Here is a 23,066-nt window from a genome sequence, read left to right on the forward strand (position 1 = left end):
GCACCTGCACTCTGCCGGCTCAGACACTATGGGGAGATCTGTGACCCCCCCGTAGGAGGCTGAGTTAGATGGACAGCAAAATTGGCCAAAGATATTCCATTCCATATATCTACGTAAGCTCAGAGGAAGGTCAGAGATCACAGAAGACAACTTCCTTCCTTCTCTTCTTCTCCCCTTCTCTTCTGTCCATGGCCGGCGTCCAGGGAGGACTCTGTTCATCCATCACCGTCGATCCTCAGGCTTGATCTCTCGTGACCCCCATAACTCTCTGCTTTCTCCAGCAGCAGCTTCGGGATTCCTCGGGACTCTTCCCAGTTCAGGGAAGTGCTGTGGGAGTTGCTGGGGTGGGGGGAGGCGAGAGGCTTTTGCCCACACCTGAATATATCTGTACATAATTGTATATATTTTCTTGTATCATTCATTAGTGTTTTAATTAAAGCTGTGTTGTTTAGTTTTCAATCCAGCCAAGTCTCTCTCTTTTTCTCTCTCTCCTTCCCGACCTGGGTTGGGGGGAGGGGGGATCGAGAGCATTGTTGTCGGACCTGAGTCAAACTGTGAAAGGTAATTGTTTCAGCAATTAAAGACGAGCACTTAAAATTAAAAATTCTAACTGCTGTATTACGTTATTCCTTTCATGCCGTATAGAGAGCTATTGAAATTTGCAGTCCTAGTAGCTGTTGACTTGTATTTTATCCATCAGCTGTGTGTGTTGAGCTTCTCTATCCTCTTGTTTTTCCAGCTTTTTTTCTGGACTGCTTTATCTCCTTTCTCAACAAACTTAATTTTTCAGTTTTCCTCTTCGATTATACATTCCATAACTACCGACCATACTCTTGTAGTGGTTTGAATGATGCTGTATAGCATCACAATCATTTGAACTCTTGTCTCTGCTCACACTGCATCTTAAACATCACACCTAATTTAGCTGCAGTAGATTTTATGTTCTCCACCACTGTTGTCTGAAGGAGATGAGTGACAAAAGAGGCACTGACCATGTAGGAGGGGGCTTTGCAACCAGTCGCTGTTCACAGAGGTCTTACTCTCTCATATTCATGATTCACCTGAATGTCCCTCAGAAGAAATAGGACTTTACTGCAGAGTGAGCATTTATTGTAAGCAGTACACACATACAAATTCCTAGGGACTCGGACCCAGAGATCTCAAAAGGGACAGGAAATTTCTGTGCTTTCAGAATTGAATTTCTGTCCTTCTACTAAACTGTTTATGCCTGAGGTAAGCCAGGTTATGTGATGGGTGATTTGGTTTTTGTTTTATTTTATAATATGGTAACATACAGTTTCGACAATATGGGGCTAGTACATCTTGTCTAAACTCATTTTTGTTGTACTATTGTGTTAGCATTGTTGGCATATGTTGGAAACTTTAGTATTTCTATTGTCTCAGGAACTTCTTTTTAAATACATGAGAAAAGAAATACAGTAAAATTAATGTGTTTAAAGAGTAATAAACTTGTATTTTTTTTTCAATCCTTTAATCCTGAAAAATCAAATCTGTAGTGAATGCAATGGCAGTGTTTGGGGACTTTTTTTGCCACTTCATTACTATCAGTATCTCCTCAGCTTGTATTTTATTTTATTTAATCAGAAACATGAACTCAGATTCCAGTTTCTCAGTGTTACTACATTTTAGAAAGAACAATATTGATATTTATATAAATTGACACAGGTCTTGAGTAAGTGGAATTCTGCTCTATTACACAAAGTGTGTGAAAATGTATAATTCATTTTCTTCTTGTTTTTTTAGTCTTGCGGCCAATGCGAGACAGAACATGCCCTGTGGGTAGTTGTCTCAAATACTTGCTTTTCACAGAATAACAGAATTATTGAGGCTGGATGTGGTGGATGTGGTGTTAGTGCATATGGTTTAGGGGAGAACTTTGTAGAGGAGGGATGATGGTTGGACTTGGTGATCCCAAGGGTCTTTTCCAACCTGAATAGTTCTACGATTCTGTGATTCTATGAAAAGACCTCTGAGATCATCAAGTCCAACCTGTGACCTATCACAACCACATTGGCTAGACCATGGCACTAAGTGCCACATCTGGTCTTTCCGTAAACATATCCAGGGATAGTGACTCCACCACTTTCCTGGGCAGTCCATTCCAGGGAATGGAAAAAAGTTTCATAAAAATACAATTCAATACAATACAAAATACAAGTTGGAAGGACAAAGCCAAATCACTGCCACCAGTGTGAGAAGGGCCACTGTCTTTCAGTTTAATCACATTATTTAACATGATAAAATCCACAAGGGAGAGCCACAGGAAACTGTACTGCTTATGTTTCATTGTGCATGGAGGAATGTTTTTTTTAAACTGGTGGCTGGATTTCCAACTGCAACAGCTCCTGCTGGTTTCTTGTAAGCAGGGGATTGTTATTGGTTCTGTATGCTCTTCTTAAATCATCACATACAAATGCTGAAATGAGTAAAGTAACTGACAGTTTCAAACTGAGAAACACTAGTTGTCATCTTAATTATCTAGCACATGACAGAAGCCTTGTCATTAATGCTGAAGAGACCTCAAGAGGAAACATTTAAATGCTAAGTCTATCCTGCCAACTAGCAGAATATTAATATGCCTAATCTAGTCTTTCACCCAATTCTCAAGTGTTTGGTTACAATAAAGATGTCTGGGCTTATGCATCTCGCTGAATTTGACAGAATAGCATACCAAATCTTCCTGTTAAATACCAAATTAGTATTTGTTTATTGCTACCCTGTAGGAACTGTTAGTTTTCTGGGAAGATTAGCTAGTGGTTTGTTGGAGGTGGGGCAAGAAGATGTAGAAGCAAGAAACAGAAGCTACAATAGACAATCTGTGAATAAAATACCTCATTGCTTAGCTTTTTCTATTAAAAAAGTACTAGTTGACTAGCTGACTAGTACAATCTGAAGTTTGCAGGAGGGTTACACTTGTGCACTTACGTATGTCTGTCCAATGTCTGAGCCCAGACCTGTGGTCTCCCTCGTAGATGGTCTCTCAGACTCATGGTCTTGCTGGTATTCAGCTGCCAGGTCTTTCTTGTCTCACTTAGCAGCTTATCCTATCTCAAATTTGCTAACTGGTTAAGAAACATGTCTCACTCATACACACACTATAGAGAACTTAATCACAGAAGATTTTTTAGAAACAGAATTTAATGAGATGAGACAAGCTATGGTGATCATTTGCAGGAGTTGGCCCAGCAAGTGTGTTGAGCAGGAGCCTGCATATTTGCAACTGTCCTCTTTAATCTCATTTCTTCGTTATATTCTCATGCTTATTCCTCCTGGATTCATCTTAATCTTTCACCTCAATTGACTCTTCACCTCAACATCTGATATGAAAATTCTGTTTGCCTAAAAAGAAATAGAATTCTATAAAAGGTTTCACAGATCCCTACAATTTCACTCCTCCAAAGCATCCCATAGCAAGTTTGCTCTTTCTCATGAGATGCCTGATAATGTTTTTCTTCTTATCAGTCAGAGTTCTTGTATTTCTTTAAGGTAATGCCTGACTGTTTCCTGTTATGGCTTATTGATCAGGGTCTCCAGAGTTCTGGACTTACTATTCCTGTTATCCTACAGTTTGTCAGCTGTGTTCATTTTATCACTTCTATTTCTTGCCTTTGTCTTACATGCTGAATAGTTGTTAACAAGTTATTTTTACAGAAAGTTTCAATTCTGATTAAAAGTATTCATTTTTTCTCCTAATTTTTCTTCCTCTTCCTTTTCCCATGTTAGAATTCTGTTCTTGTATCTTAAATGGCTGTTGAGTTATTGATGTCCATAGGGAGAAATGAGTAACATTCTGGAAATTTATGCCTGGCTTTTCTCATACTGGTAGGTGGTTTAGTTCTAAGTACAGCCCAGAATAGTGTATGTTTTCTGATAACTAGAAATTACAGTTCAAATGTCTCTGCTAAATTTTCTGTGTACTGTTTCATGTCTTTATTACAGAAGTAACAGCTGCATACTTTTCTCAATAATAGTATTACTTTTTTCAGTTAGAATCTAAACACTATTTCTAAAGTATCCTTGTCTGAAATACGTTAATAATTCAAGTAATTTTTTTCTTTGTAGAACCAAAATTGCAATTTCAGCCACCGCATCAAGTGCAGCACAAAGTTATGAATACAGAACAGAATGGCATCAGAGAGAATCATTCAAGACACATCTCTCACATGAGACAACCAAGGAATGAGAAGCCTCCTCGTTTTCAAAGGGATATTCAAAATTCTAGGCAGGCTTCAGAAAGTGGTGGGTTACCAAGAAACAGAGGTTCTGAAAAGCACAGTTCCCTAGAACATTGGACAGATGAAAAAAAAAAAAGTGACAGACATTATCCTAGAAATGATAGGCCAAAGGATTCGGGTTATCCCGTAGCCACTCACCAGAGTGATATTGCTTTCAAAAAAAGGGATAACAATATGCAAAACAGAATAGGAAAAGGTGTGTCTTTCACAGACTTCCAGGAGAACTCTGCTGCTCAAGATACTACAGACCACAATAACCAGAAACGTGGGAAAAGGGAAACCCAAATACACAATTCTGAAAATTTTTGTGATAGGAAGGCACGAACAATAAGTAATGAAGGCTTTATGGTAAAAAGTGAACAACATTTTGGTGTCAACAATGATTACCAAAATCCTGGTAGAACTGATAATTTTAATGCTGTACCAAATGGAGATATTGAGCATCATCAGAAAGGAAGACGAGTAGGACCTATCAAATCATCAGGACCCACTGCAGTCCCCTCTTTTGATGATAAAATGTTGTATTACAACACCGGTCCCAAAAGGAGATCTGGGCCCATCAAACCAGAGAAAATATTAGAATCTTCAATTCACATGGAATATGGAAGAAACTGGAGACCAGGGGATGAGTGTTTTGCTCTTTATTGGGAAGACAACAAGGTAGGTACCTCAAATTGTACCTTTACTGTTTCGTTACTTACATGTGCAAGGGTTAGCACAGTAGCACAGAAACCCAGGTCTCTGTTCGTAGGTGTGTATTGTGCTTCTTGGCTGACTTCTTGTTCTGTTTTTGTATTGTTTGTTGCTTGTATTCGTGTGAAACTTAAAGCACTTGCGTCATCTTGAGGGTGATTGTTTCTCAGATTTAGATGGAGTTCAGGATCAGTTGGCTCCTAACTGAAGACTTAAGTGCTGAAAATTTAAAGAGATGAGTATAGATCTATGTGCCCATATTTTTTTTGCAAGAAGCAAGAGATATCTGGAATAGTTTGTAACGTGTAATGACTTTTTCTAGAATAAGTCAGTGTGCAACCTTAATTAGTGCAAGGGAAGACCAGATTCTGCAGAAATGGAACTGTTTAAAAAAGTCCCTCTTATATTTCAGTCATCACAGGAAGGAACAGCAAAAGACTTATTTTTTTAGTATTGCTATTCAACAGTTAGCTGAAGAAGTTGTGGAACAAATGAGTTATGCTGCCTGATAGTTTTGTTTTAGTGGTTTTTAGAAGTTTTAATACTTCCTCTTCAGCTGTTTTCCTATTAGTAAGATTCCTCTTGTGGCGAGACACTTTGATCTTCTCCCTTGCTAGAAAAGTTTTAGGCTGTTTGATTTGTTATTATCTGTTCAGGAGTTCTGTCTCTCTTATTAGGTAGTTTTTTAGTATTTGATGCTTATCTGATAATATGACAACTACCTAAAATATTGTTGTTATTTGGATCAGGTTTATTACCACCATTTTCTGTCTATTTTTTGTTGTTGTTTTATGTTATTTATTTGAAGGGTTTTTTTTTCCTTTTTAATTTTTTTACAGTAGTGTTAGCTCAGCAGCATGATTTTAACTTTCTGACTTTTGTTTGTATGACTAAAGTAGATGATAAGGCATGAAACATTTTGGTAGTGACAACATATACTGAGTTGACTCTCAGAAATAGGAATATGTAGCTTGAATGGGTGGATTCGTGTGAAATATAATGGCATATTATGGAATTATTTCCTATTTTGAGAAGCATATTTGCATCACTGTGAGATGAGTTTTTAAAATTCTGGACAGTATGAAGTTAAGTAGATAGGAGGTAATCCCAGACTATTACCTGAGAAGTACTCATTACATCAGAAGGGTTTTTAGTGAGGGTTATGGGTTTTTTGTAGTTACAATAAATGCTGTTGCTCACACCTAGGACAATTTTGAAATGTGATTGTAAAATAGAGTATTGAGTTTAACCACGTTAGGAGGCAATGATTTCTGTGTGTTCAATAAGATAAAAGTTGTTTAATATATTCAGGAAAGCTGATCTGTGTCTGCATAAATGTAAAGAAATTTAAGTTTTATGTTTAGAAAAAGAACTTACTGGAGGAGCAACTTCATCATATTTTTATCGTATTGTGTTTTAAAATTGGTGTTTATTAGTATATACAGTGTATATGGCTGATAGGCACTTACTAATACATGTACTTTAAGAAAAAGTATAGCAGTAATACTTCTGTATACAACAGCTTTTCTTAGTGATTAATTTGTTTTGCTTTCATAGAACTGAAAACAAGTCTTGAATGTTTAATGGCATAGACTGCATATTTTCTCAGTGAGTCTTCTAAGTGCATTCTACCATGGGGAAGTTTAATAGCTGGTACAAATGCTATTCAAAATATATCACTAAGGATAGATGTATATAAGAAGGTAGCTAGTAAGCTCTTTGTGGTAATTCAAGTTGTATTTTATGACCTTTGAAAATTTCTCTTTTAAGTTCTACCGGGCAGAAATTGAAGCTCTCCATTCTTCTGGGACAACTGCAGTTGTTAAATTCTGTGATTATGGAAATTATGAAGAGGTGCTTCTCAGCAACATCAGGCCTGTTCATGCAGAGACATGGGTATGTGATAACAAGTTGTATTAAGAATATAAACTACATAGTCTGTACAAAATATGTAATCCCTCAGAAATTAATGCTTACTCATCCGAAGAGTGCTCATTGCATGTGTAAAAAAATAGTTAAGCAACCAACAAAATCTCACCTTTCAGTTTCTATAGGAAATTTCATAAAAGTGTATTATCATGTGGCATTCTTCCTGTACAAATTTCAGTTGTATTGTTTGAAAATGAAGAATTGACCTGTCAGAAAAAAAAAGAAGCATATTTTCTTTCTAAAATTTGTTGCTAGCTCTATTAAACACTGTTTTCTGTTTATCTTATGTACATTGTTTGTTGTTCTCTAAACGTTAGAGAACAGTTTTGAAATACCTATTCTGAAGGGATTTACTATGTGCGTATGTACAGGTAAAAATAGACATTTGTATCAATTTATTTTGTATCATGTTTTTATTCTTGTTTCAGTGTTTTCTTCTTTGCCAAATGTTGTGGTGGAGGTGTATGCCTCCAAATCTGTTTTGTGAGATTAGAATGTATTAGCTTTTGGGAAGTCGGAAACTTAAAAAGCCTTTATTTGCAAATGTCATGGAAATAGAGTTACAGTTTGATTAAAAAAAAAAAAGTCAGGAGTGCACAATTCTTTGGTATTTACTGCTAATATAAAAAGCTGCACAAAAAGCATTAATATTTGTATACAAATACCTTAATGGTGAGTTGACTGTACTTATTTTAATTTCTTACCTCTGGGTCATATAGCCATGATACTAACTGTTGCAGAGACTGAACAGTCAACTTCTTTCTCCTGTCAGTGGTCTTTTAACTTGAACTAACTTGTTGCCTGTAGGTCTTGCATAACCTTACAGCCTCTGAGATGGCCTTTTTGTATTTAAAAATATACCTGAAGCTTTACCCTTTTTTTGCCTTTATCTTCATCCCACTAGCAGCGCTGTAAGGTGCTAGTTTCGTACTGTATGATTGTATTTATTTTGACCCATTTTCTGGGTTAATAATCAGCCATTGCTTCATGCTTTTTATTATAAGCTTGAGGAGTTCACTCTTATTTTACTGTAAGCCTCTGAAAAGTAGCTCTCATAGTCTGAGAACTTGGCCTGGAGTTAAGACTAAGCTGATTGAGTAGCGCGGTGCCAGCCTGAAGCAGTGGTCATTTTATCTGCCTCTTCTGTGTATCTCTGACCATATATTCTTCTTCCCTCTCCTTCCATGTTGCCACAGGATGATACAAATGAATTGTACACCTTTTTTGTTCCCCCAGGTTTGTTTGTTTTATTTCAGAGTTAGTATGTGAAAGCTGACACAAGATGGTCAAACAATATATGGAGAGGGTATTCTTCTACTGAGGTAGCATAGTCTTAACATCCTGATATGTCCTGATCTGGTCATTGATGTTTCCTTACTTGTTACTGGAGAGAAATAAAGATTTCCCAAGGGCCTTTCAGTTCATTCAGAAATGAAAGTTTCTCAAGGTTCATTTTTCGCTCAAGGGAATGAAAGGGTGAATAACGTAAATTCATATAACTAAATTTAGAACATTATAGTTAAATAAGGAAAATGCCAGCCAACATCTTCATGATAAACGGAAATGTTATGCTTTATTTTCGAGGTTTTAGGGTTTTGCTACAAAAAGGTTCCTGCAGCTATAGCTTCTTTTGCAGGTTAAAGTTGATTAGCACCTTGCTCTTAGCTTTTTTTGTGTGTGTTGGGATGCTAATTATGCATTTGCGGTTCTTAATCACCAATTGGAGTCATGCCCTAATACTCAGGTTTGTGTTTTAAGCTGAACAATGTTAATAACTTTTCTTTGTCTCAGTGTTCATATTAATATAAAAACTTACCACATATAAATGCAAAATGAAGCTCTCATGCTGCTCAATGCTTAATTCATTGTCAGAAGAATCAAGTAACCATGTGACATTTCTTTTCAAGAGAACAGATTTTAAGCTGATTTTAATAATTACTTTTTTTTTCACTGATCAATGTTATCAACAGCAGAACACTTGTTTTAGTATAAGTTTCATGCTGAGTTTTATTTCAGTTCTTCAGGTAATTTCAGAGAGCTAAGTCTTTCTTAGCTATCTGTACTGAAGACTTGTTACTAATGTAGAAATATACTGTATATGAGTTCTGATTGCCTAATATTGCCAATTTTCAGACTATTTTTGAGAGAGTTGTTGATATTAAAATATCTAGTTGACTTAAAGATAGACATTTAGTCTATGTATAATTTTTTTTTTTTTTACTGTTTTCTTCAGGACACTTTTAGATACTCGTGTTGAATATGATATACGACTTTTTTTTTTCCCAACAAATATAAACTGGTGAAAGTATACCACAGGGAAGAAAGGGAAAAAATAAAAGTGACCTTATTTTGAGGACATGACCTATTGTTTAAGCGTATGAGCTTCTGATCTACTTTTGGCTGTTACAAAAACAAAGTAATGAAAATTTTTTACAATGTTAGTAGGTTTAATATAATTTCATTCTCTCTTCACCACCTGCTGGTTAACATCCTGCTGTCTCTTCTTGCTGATTCTAATACTGAACTGCACTGCCTTAGTACAGGTTTTGTGGGTTTGGTGTTTTCTGTTTGGTATTGGGTTTTGTTTTTCTTGACTCTAGATTGAATCTACCTGATGTTCTCAGCATACATTGTGTTTTCCACTTTCATGGAAAAAGTATCTCAAGACTCCTTGATAATTGATTGTATACTGTACATCACACAGTTTGTCCTGAGTCCTTGTAAGATTTCAGCCCCTCTGACACCTAGTATGCTGTTATTTATCTTTCTGATGACTAGAATTACAGGGCTAAAATATAAAAGCTGTTTTTGCAGAAGGTAAATCAAAAAGCTAATGGGGATTTTTTTTCTTCAATAATCACATAAAATACCCGGAAATCTATGTAAGAACACTAAACCGTTTTGTTTTCTTAGTGCTTGCAAAATATGTCTTAGGTATACAATTAATAAATATTTTTAATAATAAAATTGCATTTGGATTCCACTGTTTTAGAGTTCTTCTAAGTATCTTGTATGTAACACTATAATACTGTATCCTTCTATTTCCCTCAATGAAGCAGGGGTCAGTTAATGAAAATATTATAATCCCAATGAAAAAAATTACTGAAAAGCCATTGTAGAAACAAGAGCTGCTTGTTTTTTTCATGTAAAATGTGTAAGATTATATGAAAATCTGAAACGCATGCAACGTTAAGGGCTTTCCTGCTCACTTAATAGTTTGTCCTGTGAAAAAAAAATAAATAAATAAAGTCAAGATAATACTTTAAACTTTTAAGTCTTAATTTTATTCTCTAAGTTACAGGATTTTCCTTCCTTAATAAACTCTGAAAATCTGTAGCCTAAGTGCCTATCTTGTGACATTTTCCTCCAAAGCCAAGTCCTTGCCGTTCTTTTTCTATTCTGCATTTCCTTAGTGATGTGACAGGCCTTGTTCCACCATTTACACTACGATTACCTTTATTTTATTTTATATTATTATATGATTATATGTGTTTTCCCACATATATATGCTATGGGTGATTGCTCTCAAAACAAGTTAGAATTCATATGAACTTTAACATGCTAATTAGTAAGTTAAGTCTGTAGTTTAGCTTAGTTTCCTCTTCCTGTATCTTGCACTGTATTTCTGACTAAAGAAGCAAGTAGTCAAAAATACTATTAAGATATTTATAATTCTAGTTCTTCTATAATCTGTTTTATTCTGTGGGGTCTGAAGATTCCCTTTCCTGCAGTAAGAAATGGGTTGAGGAAAGAAAAAAGCACAGGGTCTTGGATTAACATCAATTCATCCTGGCAGACGTTTGAGAAGTAAAATTTGATAATATTGTGTCTTGTAACTTCTCAGATATCTGAAACCTACAGGTGTTGAATTATCTTAAACTGTAATTCAGCGCTTTCTTATTTTCAGGTAAGTAATGTAGTAAGCTCCTGTGAGTTTTCTGCAGGTCTTCAAACCTCTGTCCAAAAATCTGAAGAGCAATGCTTAAAACCTCTAAATGGTAAAGGTTTACAGATGCCCCTTTAAGCTGGAGCAGACTTTTGCCTGTTTTATGGAGGTTTTCAACCCATTTCAGTGTCTTAGGGTGAATTTTGTAAGGTTTGTGACAATGACAAGGACTCATGCTTTATTTTCTTCATATTAATAATGTTATTTGCAGGGTTATTTTGTGTCCCAAGAGAAACATTTGTAGAATATTATTAAATGAGTGCATGTGGATGTCTGAGCTAGACATAATTGTTCACATTGTCAAAGAACAGCAATTAATCATATTTTGTCAGAATATCTTTAGAGAGCATAAACAGAAGAGGAAGTCTGTGTGATCTTTCCTACAAAATTTGCTGACCTTCTCAGAACTTGGTACATATAGATTTTAAGTTCAAGAAAAGTAGTATTTGCTTGAACCTGTACACAAAGTGTTTAATATCTTTGCTCGCTTAGTCAAGAAGCATTTTTATACGTATAGAACTGACTAATTGTACTAATTTACTGAGGAGTCTAGAATGTCAAAGATTTTGAGGTTAATTCCATATTCCTTTTAAAAATTAAGAATGGTGTTCAGGAGCTCTTTGCCAAAGTGGAATATTTCTCTAATTATTATTTCTCTATTATTATTATTTCTCTAACCTATTTCTCTAATGAGAACATGAGTTGGTTAACAAGAAAGCAATAAATATGTAATGAGTAAGTAGAGCTGTTTATGTTTTGTGCATTTATTTTCTGTGTTCCATATAACATCAGACATCATAGGGTCTTCGAAACTTGGAACTTGCTATTATTCAGTAGGATATCAGGGAATGTCTTCATTGCTGACAAAGATCACTACAGATTCTATGCCTATGATGCACATTTATCACTCTTATTTTCTTTTTTGTTCTTTCATGTTCTGGTTTGAGCCAGGACAGAACCAAATTTCTTTTTAGTAATTTCACTTTTTACTTAAGTCTTTTCTAAGTAGCTGCATTTGCTGAAATTACCAGCATGTTTTTCAGTCTGTTTGTTTCTAGGACTGATAGCACTTGATGTTCATAGTTAATGCTGGAGAATGGTATGTGGAAAGACTCTTGCTTATACTTACTTCTGTTGAAGCCAAGGTCACTGCTTGGTTCTGCTGAATTCTATGCACTGGAAACAAAAGGGACGAAAAGGGGTCACACCTGCAACCCTCCTGTGGGGAGGAGTGGACCAGACAAGGGGCCCAAAATCGACCAAAGTATTCCATCCCATATGTGTCATACTCTGTATAATTCTGAGGGATGATGAGAGTCAAGCTCTTTTCATGAATGACTGGCATCCTGGGAGGACTCTGTCCATTCTTCTCCCTTTTATCCCAATCCATGGGTTCCTGAATCCAGTTCCCATTTGCCACTGAGTCCAGGAGTTCACTCCAGGACTTCTCTAGGGTCTCCCCTGCAGTCTTAGTGTTAACATGAGCATGACTGAGGGGAAGTATCATACTAGTTTTGTATAGATTTGTATATAGTTAATTATTTTATTTTTCATCAACATTGTTTTCATTAAAGCTGTATAGTTTAGTTTCCAACCTGTAAGTCTCTCCCTTATTCCTTTTCCTTTCCCATTCTGGCCAGGGAGAGTGGTTAATAGAGAGCATCTGTAATGTGTTTAAACTTTGACTTTTTTTAGTACCTATTTGGAAATTTTATTTCTAACTTCTTTCTGGAAATCCCGAGAGCTTATTTCCTACTAGTTCATATCAGATATAAAATATTTTCCTGAAAACGTTTGTGTAATTACAGTATATTGTTACCTTTTTAAATTTATTCCTTGTGTAGATCTGTTTTCTGATCTATTGAGGATTTTTGTTCTTCTCTTACATTGTATTTTCTCATATAGGATTTCCACTGTGGGTCAAAGTGCGTACAGGAGAAAATTAAAGCAGTGGTGTTTAGCTATTGCAGTAACCTTTGTTCCTTCCCTGACAGAGGTCCCTCAGTATACTTTTTCATTCTAGAACAGAGAAGATGAACCTTCTTGAGCACTACGGCTGAAATTAAAATTTTACAACATATTCATTGCAGGCTTGTTGGGTCTTCTTTTCTTGCTTGCTTTCCTTGCTTGCCCATTCCAGTCTCACTTCTTTTCCCTGTGAGTGTCATCGGCCTCCTTTTGATGTCTGACACTCGTTAGGCCATGTCAGTAATCCTTACTGCTGGGCATTGCGAAGCCCAGTCGCTGGAAATTGCATCATAAGTTATAGAGTTTCATCATCACTGTCCAGGGGAAGGAGATAAGTTTAGTCTTTGGAGAAGGAGTTTACTCTTCCACCAGTTCCAGGACAGTTAAAGGAGGGAGCTGCTCAGCAAAAGTTGATCTCTCAACCTGGAAGAGGACTTCCCTTCGTATCAAGGAGAGAAGGGAAGTACAGTGAATGTGAGTAAATCAGTGTGTGTGGGGTTATTATGTAGTACTTCAGTGTTTTTTAATACATGGAGATTGTTGGGTTTTTTAACTTTTCCTAACTTACTGGCTAATAATATGTAGATACAAACATTTGTTGAAGATTTTATTTTAGAGCTTTAGAATCATAGAATTGTTTAGGCTGGGAAGACTTCTAAGATAGAATCCAGCCATGAAACTAACACTGCCAAATCCAGTGCTAAACTATGTCACTAAGTGTAACTTCTTCACATCTTTTAAATACTTCTAGCAATGGTGACTCAACCACTTCCCTGGGCAGCCTGTTCAAATTCTTGATAACCCTTTCAGTGAAGAAATTTTTCCTGATATCCAGTCTAAACCTCCCCTGGCACAATTTGAGGCTGTTTCCTCTTGTCCTATCACTGGTTACTTGGGAGAAGGGACTTACATCCACCTTGCTACAGCCTCCTTTCTGGTAGTTCTGGAGAGTGATAAGGTCTTCCCTCAGCCTCCTTTTCTCCAGGCTAAACAATCCCAGTTCCCTCAGAGAATCCTCAGAAGACTTGTGCTCTAGACCCTTCACCACCTTCTGATATGAGTCAAGATGCTGCTGGCTTTCTTGGCCACCTGGGCATACTGCTGGCTCATATTCAGCTGGCTGGCTGTCAGCACCCCCAGGTCCTTTTCCTCTGGGCAGCTCTCCAGCCACTCTTCCCCAAGCCTGTAGCATTGCATGAGGTTGTTGTAGTCCCAAGTGCAGGATTTGACAGTTGGCCTTGTTGAACCTCATACAATTGGCCCATCGATCCAGCCTGTCCAGATCCCTCTGTAGAGCCTTCCTACCCTTAGGCAGATCAACACTCCCACCTAACTTGGTGTCATCTGCAAGCTTACTGCGGGTGCACTTCATCCCCTTGTTAAGGTAATTGATAAAGATATTAAAGAGAACTCAACCTCAACACTGAACCTGGGGGAACACCACTTGTTCAGTCTTGTAGCAGTTAAAAAAAGTTCCTAATGTTTATAAGCATATTTTGCTTATTTTTTTTATCCTATTGTCAAATTTGTAGGATTACATGATCTATTTATTATTTTAAAGTAGTGGTTAATAATTAAGAAATAGGTGTAATTCAGCATCTTTCATTTTAAAATTTAAGCAGACTGCATATGTGTAATGTAGAGGTCCTGTCTTTCAGTTAAAGATACTATCTTTCTTTTTGGGACTATTCTAAATTGCTTCATGGGCAGTTTCAGGTGTTTGTTTTTTAGAAGTTGAGATATATTTGTTTAATTTTTTTCCTGTATATTAAATATTTTTCTTCCATGTCTTACTTTCTACATTTTTTTGAGTTGGTTATTCACAAGTAAAATGACATGGACATTTGTTTACTGGACAGAGAGATGTGTGACATTGTGGATTTGTATGCCAAGTTTTGTCATGAGTGAGCACGTGCATACAGCATTCTGTTTCACCTAAAATGTGACTACAACTCACTGCTTCTCTGTTTAGGTTTTGGTAATGTTGTTTTCCCCTAACAGCAAAGCATTAGATTTCTTATAGTACCACTTAGTGCTTTCTCTCTGAATTTTTTCTTGGCATTATTTTTTTTATTATAGGCTAAAATAAGTCCAGCAATACAGCAAATATTTTTCCCCTCATATGGAAATGTATGATTTACAAGTTCACTTAGTGCAAAGAAACTGAATGCTGAATTTTTTTCCCAGGTCTATGTAAGTATTCTTTATAGCTATGTATTTAGGACTGTGTCTCTATTACCAGTGTAAGCTAGAACTTCCCAGAGGTCTTAATTCAACTTGATGTTCTGAAAAACTAGGTGAATACTTTATTTATTAAAAACCAAAAAATAATACTGGGGAGGAGGAAGGGCTGACAGTTGTATGTGAGAGAAGGGATGGAGATAGTCCCTTAAATCACTGCCCTTTTGTGAAAACTGGCCCAATTACTCCTTATAGTAAAATTACTCTTTATGGCACATAACTCTTCAGAGTGGTTACTGTTACTGATTTCACCTTGTTAAATTTATCTGTTGAAAACCTTTCCACTTTCAGTTTGTGGCTTTCTTACTGAATTCAGTATTTCTTACTGAATAGAGAAAACTGCTGCTTTTGTGTTATTTATGTAGCAGATCTCACTTCAGTGTATCTACTTTTCTTTTAGAAATTATTGAAAATAAACCTTTAAATATTTATAGTTTGATATTGATACTACTCAGCATAAAGAAACTTTTACTAATAAAGGGATGTGGGGTAAATGGGTTAAATATGTATTTCTAAGGAACTTTTACATTTAATTAGTCTTTTCTGTATTGAGAATGTAGTGACAGCTTGCAGGAGCGTAGGTTTGTTTCAACACAAACGTCATGAGAAGAGTTGCACATTTATTTTCATATGTGCCACAGGGAATGATTGCAAGTATGAATAACCTCTGCAATACCCTTAAGTGGAGCAGATGAGCTAGGAAAATGTCTGTGGGATAATCATGCCCCAGGCTTACATTATCCTACTTTTATGGAAATGTAATTGGAATGTAGTCTATTTAGAAAACAAATGAGTGCTTTGTTTTCAGAGTGTAAGAAAAGCAGTGAAGTACAAAGAAATGTCTAATTCCAAGTTAACTCCTGTGTTGCTTTCAGCAGTCTCACATTTAAGTATGTAATTCTTTTCTTGTCCTTTTGTTTCCCCGTGTCTTTTTAAGAAACTACAAATTTTGTTTCTTACAATTGAATATTTATTGCTTCACTAGAAACTCAGAATGCATATTGTCTTAACAGAATCATTTAAAAATTAGCTGTGCTTGAAGCTCAGCTGTTTTTGTTGCAACTTATATATTCAGCAGTGGAAAATGAGATACTCATATTTTAAATTTCATAAATTAAGTGTATATACAATTTTTTTTCAGGATTACTGAATCATTTATTGTAAAAGTTGTATCTTAAATTAATGTGTAATAAAATTCATTTGGTAGGCTGCTGCCCTGAAGAATACATAGTAGAATTTTACAAAAACTGGCCAAGAAGATGTATAATTATTTGATTTCTGATGTTTCATTACTGAAAGTCAATAAAAAAGATTTATTTTTTTTTTTTTTTTTTGGGTGATGCTGGGGAAAAGACTGTCCAGGGAAGGATCATCTTGAAAACTTTATTTTGAAAGTGAAAAAGTAGCAAATTTTATACTGTAGCTCCATGCCACCTAGTTTTACATACCTAGTTAGGAACACACTTAACTTGTGACCTGTGTGTGTTCAGTAGAGGCAAAGACATACCCTCGTAAAGATCAATTCTTTTTCCTAAGTGTAAATAAGGTAAACATATGTTTTGTATATATTTTAGTTGGTGTTTTTTTAAATAACATTAAGTTTGTTTAATGAATTGTTAGTGACTTTTGAATTTGACTGCTCCTGCCTTTGGGAAACAAAGGCATTGTACAGAGCTTGAAAGTGGAATATAGTGTTTTGCTCATACAGTACATCAAAATTCCATACAATTTGAGAAACAGTAGAGGGGAGAAAGATGGCACTAGTATAGTCAGTTAAAACATTGTATGAATGGGTAGGAATTATTCTGGCTGTATATAGAATGGCAACAACTAATAATTGTGTATTTGCAGTTTAAACTTTGAGGAGGTTTTAGTAAATCATACAATACCATGCAGCAATTGTCTCCCTTCAAGGACAAATTAGATTTATGTTAAGGTTTTGCAGTAAATCTCTCAGTAGTTTTTGAAATACATTTAACATTGCTATTTCTGTCACAACAATATTAAGTTCTATAGTGTATTATAGTGATGCTAAAGCTAAAAGCTTCAGCAAAGCTATTGATGGCTTTGATGTAAGAGTCAAATCAGAGTTGCATATGGAGTACTCTGAACATAGTATATTGTGTGTATATACATGTATGTCATCTGTACTAATAATCTAATGCTTGTGATGGCCCATATATAGCTAGATGCTTATGAGGGGTCATGACTTTCAAGTGGGAGAAGAACATGTATCCCCTATAACTCCTCTGCAGTGGTTTATCCTATCCTTTACAGTCAGAAAACAATGACAGTTATCAACGCAGTCCGTAAAAAATATCTTTGAAGTATTTTGTAAGTCCTGCTGCTGCTGAGAGTTGAGCTTCCTTACTGGAATTGGCCCAACTCACATTTCCTCGGGCACATACTATTAGAATAAACTTAAAGTTAGATTGAATTAAAAGTTCTTGATACAATTTATTTTGAAGTTAAAATATTTTCTTTTTGAGCCAACTTACAAATTCTTACGAATTCAGGACAGTGGTCTATTGCTTTAAAAAAAATCCGTTTAGACAATAATTCCAAACATTTCAAATGTGTGTGAACTTTTCATTTTCTTCCTTTTTTTGCTTGTTGCTGTTCTAGAACAATGCAACTGTTTCCATGTATTACAGTAGATCCTGGCTAGTCTGTTGATTAAATATTCTGTAGTTCGTCAACTTGCTTGTTCTGTCTTGAAATCAACACTAAAACAATACTATCTCAATGTGAAAGAGAAAAAAAACCCACAACCACATTTAAACATTTTCTTTATATTTTGAGATTTTGGTTTCCATTTATTAGAGTAATTTAAATATGTTTTCTTGGTTTTCCTATAGGTTTCGTACATATTTTTCCAAAGATAGACTAAATATCAGAATCATCCAATAAGGAACATAAAGTGATTATTTTAGCTCTTTCTTTGGCACCTCAGTAGAATATATGTGAATACCTAGAAATACGTATATAAAAGCACAGATAGAGACAATGAGGAAGAATGTAAGAATGAATGTAGCTTGAATGTAATTGTTCTGGCTTTGTGAGTTAGAAAATATGTATCATATTTCATGTCATATTTTTCCCTTTTATTCATGATTCAAGAATGAAGAAATGTCTGATCCTTTATTTTTTAATTAACTTCCCATTTCTCACTTTATTTTCACATGTGCCATGTAAAATTACCAGTTTTATTAAAAGTTAATAGTTTTGGTGTTTAGGATTATTTTAAGTTCATTACAATCTATTGCAATTATTTTAAATTTAAAAATAACAACAACAACAAAACCAAACGAAAACAAAGGAACAACAAAATCCAACAACCTATCACATCGTTTACGTTTTTAAAAAATTGGAGCAAGTCATGTTTACTAAAAGTAGTAAAACCATAAAAGCTAGAACCAATGAAATCTCTACTATAAAAATTATTCTGCATTAGAAGGATGTGTGTGATATTAGGGGTTAACACTAAGGAAGTCTAGAGTAGGTTTTGTTTTAACTTGTTTTTAAATAGTAACTTTGGGACTTTTTTCTGATATGTGTGCAAACAAACATGGACACACTGATAAGAAGTTGTTAGTTCAGCTCGTAAGTCATTATCCTCTTCAGAGATACTTTTATTTGTTCTTAATTAATTGCTTCTGATAGTGAAATCTGCTTTACGCACCCGTAATATTTGAATAGAGGAAGATTAATTACATATTCCCTAAGATTATTTTAATGGGGAAGGAATTTAAGAGTGAGTGGGGGTATGATTCAATGGACTGAGCTGATGACCAGCTCTGAGAGAAGGAAGGAGTTCTTCCTTCCTAATCCTGACCATCTTGCCTTTTGAACCTGCATTAGTTGAAGGTTCCAACTGTACACCTGAACAGGAAAGAGAGAGGAAAAATGGAAAGAAGAGCTGTTAAAAAGGTGCAGAAGAAGAGAAAGGAAAACAGTTTCAGCAGTAGCAATACCTTACACTGGTGCAGCTGTGTATGGCACTGCAGCCTACATGTCAGAATTAGGCTGTGAATTTAAGGGTGTCACATAGTTTCTTTATAAAAAGTTTTAATTGTAATGTGTTTATACACTTCAAAAGATCCAGACAAGAGATAAGTAACAATAGTGATTGTGTACATTGACATTCTGTGAAGGACCAGGTATTTCCTCACACGAACATGAAATGCCCTTTAGGTCAGCAGTCATAACTGGCTTAAAGATGGCTGCATCATGTGGCACTCTGAACCCTCTCCTGGGTACCTTCTCTGCCAGAAAACAACAACACTGACGCCCTGAGGGGGTAGCTGCTGCTGGAGGGGAGCCCTGGCGGGAAAAACATCTGCAAAGGTGGGACAAGGTCCTGTCTGATTGGCTGAGAAGGCTAGAAATACAAAACCAGCCAATTTGGAGCAAAGGAGACCTATAAAGAGACAGCGTGCGCGCTGCTTTTGGCGCGCTTTTCCGGACATACTGAAGGTGCCGCTCCTTGCTTCTCGGCGCGCTTTTCCTGCTTGCTTCTCTGCACGCTTTTCCAGAGACATGTAAGCTGTTGCTGCCACCGCTGCTGCTGCCTCTTGCTCTCCGGGGGGGTGACCTGCGCCTTGGGGGTGCCGGCCAGCCTGAGGGCCCGGGCTCATCACTGCAGCCCGAGTCCCGGCTCACCTAGTCCCAGCTCTCACCTGGTTCCGGTTCGCTCCAGCTAGACCCAGCTTGACCCAGCTCGTCCCGTCTCGCCGCAGCTTTTTCCTGCCAGCTTGCCTGCATTGCCTGCAGCTACCCACCTCAGGAACCTGTCTGCTGCTGAGCACGTGTGGTGAGACTAATTCCTGCCACCCCTGATTCTAAAACCGTGTTGCAGGGGAAGACATAATTCTCTCCCTAAGGTGTTCCTGTCTTACCTGCACGCAAACCGTGACCCTATAAGGGAAAAGTATCGGGCATATCCCTCCTTCCTTCTCCCCTCATAGATAATTAAATAAGGTGTGTAAATAAGGTGTACCTATATATAAGTATTAATATATATATATATGTTCTTGTTATTTGGTGCTTAAAAGATATTTCACAGCTCGTATGTGCTTTAATTACCCTTTTTGAATCTCTTGTCCCAAATTGTTTTGGTTTTCCCCACAATAAACCATGTATTCATAAATTCTAATTGGGGATTGGCTGCTGTTATTGGAAACATAGTAAGTACTGAGCAAGTATCTCACCTGAAAAGTCAGTGCTGAAGCTCACTGATCCTCTGTGAGAGGCGAGCGCCATGTGCAGACCTCTCAGCAGATCCTGACAAGCTAAATACACTCCAAAAAGGAGATATAATAGGTCGCGGATCGTGACACATTCTAAAAGGCGTATTAAATGGTTAATCTACAAAAAATACTGTCATTGCTACAATAGAACATTTTTATTAAAAATAACTTTTTTTTTTATTTAAACACTGTCACATCCCTACAATTAATTGTGTACATTTTAGACATCAGTGATACATTAACTGCAATGTCTCACATGATATGTGTGAACATACTAAAACTACATTTTCCCCAAAATGTAATGCTACCCTTACTCCTTTAAAGGTACATTAAGAGCTTATATTAATTATCGAGCAGCAGTGAGGGGTCAGGCCTGTGCAGGTCTAGCAATATAACCTTGAGTCTCACTTATCCTTCTTTCTCATAGTTTAACTTGGAAATTTGTATGGCCACAGGCACAGTCTAATATAGCTGTGTTGTGCACTGTGAAAAAAAAAAAAAAAAGGGTGAGCATCTGCGAGTTTACAAAGATTATTCTGTGAGAAGATTACTCTGTGAAAGGAACTGATATTTTAAGCAATGAGCATAACTTGTAAATAAATTGATCAAGAGTAAATATGTTGAATTATTCTGTAGGATGCACTTAAAAAATGTTCTTGTCACAAGGGTCAGTACTTGGTTAAGATGCTTCAAAAATCTACATTCGTGGTAATTTCTCTTTTACTTGCAATTTTCACACTTCATTTGATAGTAATTTTTGAAATTATGCCCTGAAGCCTCTCTGAGCATATAATTTAAAAGTTGTGCTTTTATTAAAAGAGAAAACCTATTTTTTTCATTAAATCCTATTTTCATTCTTAAATTGTTATGGAGTTGTAAGAATCCATTTAAGAACTTGGATGAAGTAAAAGTTTGAGGGAATACTTTAGACACTTTAGCCTGTGATTATTTTTATTTCTTACAAATACAGGATATGTAGCATACTGTGATAAAATTATTGAAGCTTTTTCTAGGAAACTTGTGAATTTTTCAGTATGGCCGTAGTGTGTTTGGGTTTCCTGTTTGGTTTCTTTCTTTTTTTTTTTTTTATATGTGGAAAATATGAACTATTTTCGATTGATACAAGCACGGGTAAGTAGAAAGTGCAAAAATCAAAGATTAAAGTACTCAAGGAGATCAACACTGGATGATTAGGGGAGAAAAAAAGCAAGTTGTAAGAAAGGAATTTAACCAGCAAAAGCAAGAGATCACTTGGTGTGTTAACAGCAGGAGGTAGCTGCACAGAGGCATTAAATCTGGGCTGGGAAATGGGAGTTGAAATGCATGTGAAAGTTCATTTTCCAAGGGAGCCAGCACTCTTTGTACTGAGTCCAGCAAATTGTCCGTGGCTTGAGTATGTGATTGAAGTTAAAACTACAGCTTAAAATGAAGCAGTGGTTTGACATTACTGAAATGGAAAATGTCTTCTGGTTTCTGCGCCTTCTGTCTTCCCTTCATTCTGTGTTCCTGGCCCCACACAGCTTCTTCATGCATCCTTGCACAGCCTGTGATGCTGGTCCCATACTAGCCCAGAGAGAGCCATAATTGCAAAGCCTTAGCAGGAGGGTCCACTGAATAGAGCAGAATTTTCTGTTCATAAGCAGGAATAGATAGAGGGAACTAGTTTTGTTGATGGCAAGCTGTTGGAGCAGCTCAGCTGTGACTTGCAACTGCATCCTTAAGGTATGTGAGCAGAACATTCAGCAAAGCTGTCCTGCTCTTTACTGTCTTCCACCTGTTCATTGTTCTCAGAAATTATACAATAAGTATTCACTTCAAGAACTGTAACTAAACAAAAAAATTCCAAACAGTTCTTTTGAATACATTGAAGGAAGTCTTGCAGTTGAAATTCAATGAGAAAGCTTTTAATAAAACTTAAATTTACTCTGCTCTGATATTGTCAATTTTAAGAGTAAGTTGATTGTTAGAGTTTTTTAAATACTGAATTTATAACTTTATTCTACAGCTATGAATTCCATTTAACTTTTTTATGTAAAAGGATGCTGGTAGTCAGTTGGCTGGACTGAAGTTACTTGCTGATTCACTAAGCTCAGCTGGTGGAGTGTGGTGGTGATACTCAGAATATGAGTCCAAAATACAAATGCTGAGTGTGCATATATTTCCATTTTACACTTGTTTAGTTCTTATCTGTCCTGTATGGTGGAACAAAAACATCATAAGTAACAGCAGGTCTTTATGGCAAAATTTTCAATAGAAGCTGAAATTTCCAATGACTTATCCTTCCCTGTTTGCTGTCTTGTTTTAAATACCTAAAGAATTCTGACATCCTCTACCCCCTCTCTCATGTCATTCTACCCTGTTGGTGCCATAATTTCATTACACGTTTCATTGTTAGCATTGTAAACCTTTGTTTGTTTGTTTGTTTGTTTGTTTGTTTTTTCCTATGGATCTACTGTTCTTTTGCTAGCTTTTTGCAATTGTGCTTAGTGGTATCATTTAATCTCAGGGTCCATAATCCTAGATACGCATCCTGCAAGTGTTGCAGAACTCAGTCCTGGGTCCTGAAATATTAGATAAATAAAGAATAATAAGCTGAAGGATGGGGGTGATAAAATATATAAGCTTTTGGAGTAGTGTATTAATATAAAACCTGTACTGGTAATCGAAGGGAGTGAAAATGCTCTGAGATTTGTGGCCACCTTTGCTTTATAAAATGTAATCTAGATCTTACATGGATAAGGTAGTAAGAAATGGAATAATTTAGAATGAGTCACAAGCAACTGA

The 23,066-nt window shown here is 36.1% G+C and overlaps 1 protein-coding gene across 1 annotated transcript in view; it reads left to right on the forward strand.

Moving 5' to 3' along the window:
* TDRD3 (tudor domain containing 3) overlaps positions 1–23,066 on the forward strand; it is a 65,509-nt gene that overhangs the window by 39,665 nt on the left and 2,778 nt on the right. The window contains exons 10-11 of the mRNA XM_010000862.1: positions 4,084–4,916; positions 6,720–6,845. Of these exons, the coding sequence (XP_009999164.1) occupies positions 4,084–4,916; positions 6,720–6,845 (959 nt within the window). The remainder of the gene's footprint in view (positions 1–4,083; positions 4,917–6,719; positions 6,846–23,066) is intronic.

This window comes from Chaetura pelagica, unplaced genomic scaffold (genome assembly GCF_000747805.2).
Source record: "Chaetura pelagica isolate M959 unplaced genomic scaffold, ChaPel_1.0 scaffold115, whole genome shotgun sequence".
Classification (NCBI taxonomy): Eukaryota; Metazoa; Chordata; class Aves; order Apodiformes; family Apodidae; genus Chaetura; species Chaetura pelagica.